The sequence below is a fragment of the Meleagris gallopavo genome, chromosome 14, assembly GCF_000146605.3.
Source record: "Meleagris gallopavo isolate NT-WF06-2002-E0010 breed Aviagen turkey brand Nicholas breeding stock chromosome 14, Turkey_5.1, whole genome shotgun sequence".
Lineage (NCBI taxonomy): Eukaryota > Metazoa > Chordata > Aves > Galliformes > Phasianidae > Meleagris > Meleagris gallopavo.
The window spans coordinates 1,039,742-1,045,862 of NC_015024.2; the positions used below are offsets into that span (position 1 = coordinate 1,039,742).

General features: G+C 48.9%; 1 protein-coding gene across 1 annotated transcript; it reads left to right on the forward strand.

The window, feature by feature from the left end:
• Position 1: 1 nt before the first annotated feature.
• On the forward strand, positions 2-2,201 carry RBM15B (RNA binding motif protein 15B; the record flags this gene model as incomplete). Its single annotated transcript, XM_010718311.2, has 1 exon — positions 2-2,201. A coding segment is annotated over one exon (1,935 nt), but the record flags the coding sequence as incomplete, so codon positions are not given.
• Positions 2,202-6,121: the final 3,920 nt, after the last annotated feature.

Genomic DNA, 6,121 nt, shown 5'->3' on the forward strand with positions numbered 1-6,121 from the left:
CGCGCCCTCACCAGAGCCCCTGGGCTACCTGCCGCCCCTCCACGGCGCCTACCAGTACAAGCAGCGGTCGCTTTCACCCGTCACCAGCCCTTTGCTCCGGGAGCCGCGGCCACGCCACGCACACGCTGCCGCCGCTGCCTTTGCACTGGAAGCCGCTGCCATCGGGCTCTCCCGGGAGCGGGAGCGGGCCCTTGATTACTATGGGCTGTATGACGAGCGCGGCCGGCCCTACAGCTACCCCATCGTGGCCGAAGAAGACCTGATGCCGGAGGACGATCAGAGAGCCACCCGCAACCTCTTCATCGGCAACTTGGACCACAACGTCTCAGAGGTGGAGCTGAGACGTGCCTTCGAGAAGTACGGCATCATCGAAGAAGTGGTGATCAAGCGCCCTGCCCGGGGCCAAGGCGGGGCTTACGCTTTCCTCAAGTTCCAAAACTTAGACATGGCACATCGGGCCAAGGTCGCGATGTCAGGCCGTGTTGTTGGCAGGAACCCTATCAAAATTGGCTATGGTAAAGCCAACCCTACTACCCGGCTGTGGGTGGGTGGTCTTGGCCCCAGTACTTCCCTGGCTGCCCTGGCGAGGGAGTTTGACCGCTTTGGCAGCATCAGGACTATTGACTATGTGAAGGGAGACAGTTTTGCGTATATTCAGTATGAAAGCTTGGATGCTGCCCAGGCTGCCTGCGCGCAGATGAGAGGCTTTCCCTTAGGCGGGCCGGAGAGGAGACTTCGTGTGGATTTTGCCAAAGCAGAAGAGACAAGATACCCACAGCAGTACCAGCCTGCGCCTCTCCCTGTGCACTACGAACTGCTTGCTGATGGGTATAGCAGACACAGAAGCCTAGAGCAAGACTTGAGGGTGCGAGATAGGACTCCTCCACATCTCCTGTACTCAGACAGAGACAGGAGCTTTGCAGAGGCAGACTGGGCCAGTCCTGCCAAAAACGCTGAACGCAGAAACAACTTGGAGAGCTACAGCCGATCAGTGCGTAGCCGGAGTGGAGAGCGCTGGGCCAGCGATAGCGATCGTGCTATGCCTAAAGTGTGGGAAGAGAGGCGGAAACGACGGAGCCTTTCCAGTGACCGTGGCAGGACTACTCACTCGCCTTACGAGGACAGAAGCAGGACAAAGGCCAGTGGGCCAGCTTTAGACCGCAGCCCAGAGCGGGTTCGCAAAGAGAATCACACTACAGAATCCGGAACTGAGAAAGAGCAGAGTAACTCCCTTCAGAACAATCGTCACACAACTGAGGAGAAACCCCATCGTGAGGCATCCGATGCTCCTCAGCCTAAAAAAAGAGACAGCGAACGCAATCATCGAACTGGTGAATCAGAATCAAAAACTCACGAGGAGCCAAAATCTGAGACCAAAAAGTTAAAGAATTTGTCAGAATACGCTCAGACGCTGCAACTTGCTTGGAACGGGCTTCTCGTGCTAAAAAACAGCTGCTTCCCCACATCTATGCACATCCTGGAGGGAGACCTCGGTGTCATCAATGGACTCCTCAAAGACCATTCGTCTGGTGGGAAGCTCACGCAGCTCAAAATCGCTCAGAGACTTCGGCTTGACCAGCCCAAGCTGGATGAAGTGACTCGTCGTATCAAACAAGGCAGCCCCAATGGCTACGCCGTGCTCCTGGCGACACAGTCCGCCCCGGGCAGTGCGGGGACTGAGGGGTCCTTCCCTGTGGTTGAGCCTGGCTTGCAGCGACGGCTGCTCAGGAATCTGGTCTCCTACTTGAAACAGAAGCAGGCTGCTGGGGTTATCAGCCTGCCTGTGGGAGGAGCAAAGGGCAGAGACAGCACAGGCATGCTTTATGCATTCCCTCCTTGTGAATTCTCTCAGCAGTACCTCCAGTCAGCACTAAGGACATTGGGGAAGTTGGAAGAAGAACATATGGTGATAGTTATAGTCAAAGACACTGCCTAGCCCACACTGTCTTTTCAAATTCCATGTTTTCTTTGTGTGTCACACAACCCCGTTGTTTTTAAGGCCCATCATTTTGGTGGAGGCTCAGAACACCTCAACCAAAGTGCTAAGATTTTTAGTTTCTAATTAATTTTAATACCATTTAAATAGAGCCCATTTCATTCGTTTTTAATACGTGACACTGTCTGCTGTTGTTCTGTATTTTTATTTTTTAACTGTATGAAAAAGTTGTCAGTAAAGCCTTGTTCACTGATGGATTTCTAAACTTGTGCGCTATCCTGGTTCTTAGGGCCCAGGAAGGCTGCTGCCCTGTGCTGCCCACTGATGGGGGCCCAGCCCATGCTCTGAGCTTCCAGCCTTCACCTCCTCAGTGTCTTTCTGGTGTCCTGCCAGGTGGGAGGGGAAGGGGAATTGTGCCCATTGTGCCCTATGGGAGACTGAGAGGTTGGTCTTGCTTTTTTGTTTTTGTCCTGCTTGTTTTTTATTTAGCAAATTTAAATCTTCGTGCATTTCAAGGCCAGGCTGGATGTGGCTCTGGGCAGCCTGGTCTGGTTGTTGGCAACCCTGCACATAGCAGGGGGTTGAAACTAGATTGATCATTGTGGTCCTTTTCAACCCAGGCCATTCTGTGATTCTACGATTTCTGTTGCTATTCCATTTGATGATAGATCAAGGAAGCAAAACCTGAACTGAGAATAGAAATCTGACTGAGAATAGAAATCTTTTTTATACTCCAGATAATAATAATAATAATAATAATAATAATTACAGTTGATACTCAGGCAAAAAGTTTGCTACTAAGGAGTCAATTCTGTACCCAATCTCAACAGAACAGATGAGGCCTGAGTTTCCTGGTTTCTGTCAATAGTGAAATAAATCAAGCAGGAGAAAAAGAAAAAATCATTGAAAGGAGAAATCTCTTGGGCCTGTATAAGATGCAGACATACAAATAAAGGGCACCAAGTTGTTTTGTGAACTGTGGGTGCCCCTTTTTATAGCCATTATGTTCACTATCTGAAATCCTTTATTGCAAGATAAACTGCAAAGGTTTTTTTTTTCTTCTTTTTTTCTTAAGTTAAAATTTATTTGCAAGCATGCAAAAATATAAACAACTCTGGCTGTCATCTCGTAGCACGGTGTGTTCCCATGAGGAGGCTGTCTGCAGAGCAAGAACAGGAATTTAAGCTGAGGTCCTTCATGTCTGTCTGTGGCATGAGATAGTCGTTCCAGAGAGCCTGGACATGCAGGGCTGGTTTCTCAGTGACTTGAGGAAGTAACTATTTCAAATTTGAGTCAAACCGCACTACTCAGCTTGGGGATTTTGTATTTTTTAAAATCACGCCTCTGGATTTCAGGAGGCACTTACAGGAAATTGTGTGGCATTAAAAGCACTACATTTTGAACTTTCTCTTTAGATTTGCAGGGATTTTTTTGTTTTTGTTTTTGGTTGGTTGGTTGTTTGCTGAAGCTTTAGTGGTAAGCAAGTGAACAAAATCCTGGCAGAGCCAGAACCAGGGTCCTCCTCACAACGGTCTCTGAGCAAGCAGACTCACTGCTGCCAGTCACTTCAGAGCTGTGCTCTCAGCTGAGTGGCAGTCAAGCCCTGCACACTCAGGACTGTAACTCAGCTTCATGATGCCTCTCTTTGTTTTTAATTCTCAACCCTGCAGTTTCACAGTAGGGACATCATCAGCTTAATTTAATAACACATTGGTGTCAACAATTATGATTATTGGTTTGTTTTATTTTTTATTTTTTTTAACATTTAATACTATGATTGTATTAAAACTAATGAGTTAGTGTGCTCATGAAGTGATATTTCACTTCAGCATCTGTAGCCCATAAAATATAACTCTGTACTAGGGGCCTGAAAGCAATGACAAGGGTCCCAGGCACTGAGCAGGTCTGCAGTGCAGCAGTACTACTGCAGGGCACAGGGTAGCTGGCCTGCTCCTGATCTTACATGGTTACAAGGATGTTGACTTTTCACCATGTGACCTAGTCCTCACCCCTGTTGTAATGTAGACAGTGCCAAATGTCAGTAAGTGTAACCTCTAAGTGTCATCTAAAACCAAGTGTTATTAAATGCCCCTTATGGCCAGTCAGTGTGACCAGAGGGTCAGGGAGCACCCTATGTGGTGGCTATGTCCCCACTGTCACAGCAGAGTTTGCAGTAGGGCCCCAGCAAGTGCCTGATGGCTTCTGGCATGGCAAAAGCTGCACATCTCTGATAACAGAGCCAAGGAACCAGTACAGATACCCCATCTTCCACTTTCCTTTCGAGACAAGTAAATAATAGCATAGGGCTTGGACTGTTTCATAAATTGGGCAGAAGGGAACCTTATGAGATTCAGCAAGGGCAAGTGCAGGGTCCTACACCTGAGGAGGGCTGAGCTGCTGCAGAGGAGCTGTGCACAGAAGGACCAGGGACTCTTGGTGGGCAGCAGGTTGGCCATAAGCCAGCAATATGCCCAGGTGGCCAAGAAGTCTAATGGTACCTGGGGGTGTGTAACAAAGAGTGTGGCCAGCAGGGTGAGGGAGGTGATCCTCCCCTCTGCTGTGCCCTGGTGAGGCCACAGCTGGAGTGCTGCAATCCAGTTCTGGGCTCCTCTGTGCACAAAAGACAGAGAACTGCTGTACAGTCCAGCAGAGAGCAATGATGGCTAAGGACCTAGAGCATCTCCCTCGTGAGGAAACACTGCGAGCCCCAGGGGCTGGTCAACCTGGCGAAAGCTGAGAGATGTTATCAATGCCTGTGAATACCTAACAGGCAGAAGTCAAGCAGATGAGGCCAAGTTCTTTTTGGTGGTGCCCAAGGACCAATGGGCACAAACTGAAACAAAGGAAGTTCCAGACAAACATGAGAAAAGTTTTTTCAGGGGGTTACAGAGCAGTGGAGCAGGCTGCCCAAGGAGCCTGTGGAGTCTCCTCCTCTGAAGATGTTCAAGAGGCACCTGGATGCTTCCCTGTGTGACCTGCTGTAGGGAACCTGCTCTATCTGCTCTATCAAGGGGTTGTACTAGGGGATCTGCAGGGGTCCTTTCCACCCCCTACTAGACCTGAGCTTCCCAGCCAGAGAACCACAGTCACTGCTCGACTGGTTGGGCTGCACCATGTGCAACATGAATGTCTCACAGCTGTACACTTGTTGCAGCAAGGTAATGCAATAGGGCTGTGTCTGTGGGCAAACTGGGAGGAAGGGTGGTCCAAGAGCATTAGTATACAGACTGAATAGCATCTTCTTTTTTAACACCTGTCCAGAAATACCCTGGCTTACACCACTGCTTCTAACATCAGTTGTTTGCTGTCTTTCTTTAATCCTAAAGTACCATGGCCAAACTTTAGCTTCTTGCCCTAACACTCCATTTGCTGTGCTGCAGATGTGTGCTCAACTGCCCTGCACTGCAGCAGAGGAAGGCTGAGACATGCCCTTGGGCTGGGTCAGTGTGTGACAGCACAGGCTGACACTCAACCTCAGCTTACAGAAGCAGCGCACATGCACGCACACGGCCAAGCACAGCCCAGCACATGCCTCAGGCCCCACGTGGTGGCAGTGAGCCAGGCTCTGTCACTTCAGCTGCAGTTGTTAGGCCCCAAACCTGCTCCCTTTTGGCTCTATTCACTACAGGTAGATGGTGTTGTAGGGGAGGATTGTGAAAGGAGAGGATTGCATTTGTACTTACAGTGGCCTGGTTTCAAGGCAAATTTTATAAATAGGAGCTCTGTCTGTTAGGCATTTCATTTCTGTCTCATAAGAATAGCTGGCAAACTGCCCCAACCTGCAGGTTCCCTATCTGCATCCAACAGATGCAGATAGTTACAGCTGTGGTATAATGCCAGAAAATATGCCCAGCTGGCACATCTCCTCTCACTAGTGGTAGAGCTTCATATTTTTTCTCCTCTCCTCCTGAGCATGTTTTTAAAGTAAAGTTGTGTAAGAAGTGTTTTGATAAGGTAGAGGCTGACTTGCACTGCTGATGGATGGCAGATCCTGTTTTCAACTCCCTGTCTAACCAAAACATTGCTCCAATGGCTGGTCTTAAATGCTGTAGTAATCATAACTTGTTCATCTTTATAGGTCCTGTAATTGTCCATTAAAAGCTGCAGCAGAACTCTATCTTTTCAATTATTTACAAGCATTCCTGGGTCAGTGCATTAGGAGATGCAATGCTGAAAGAAAAACTA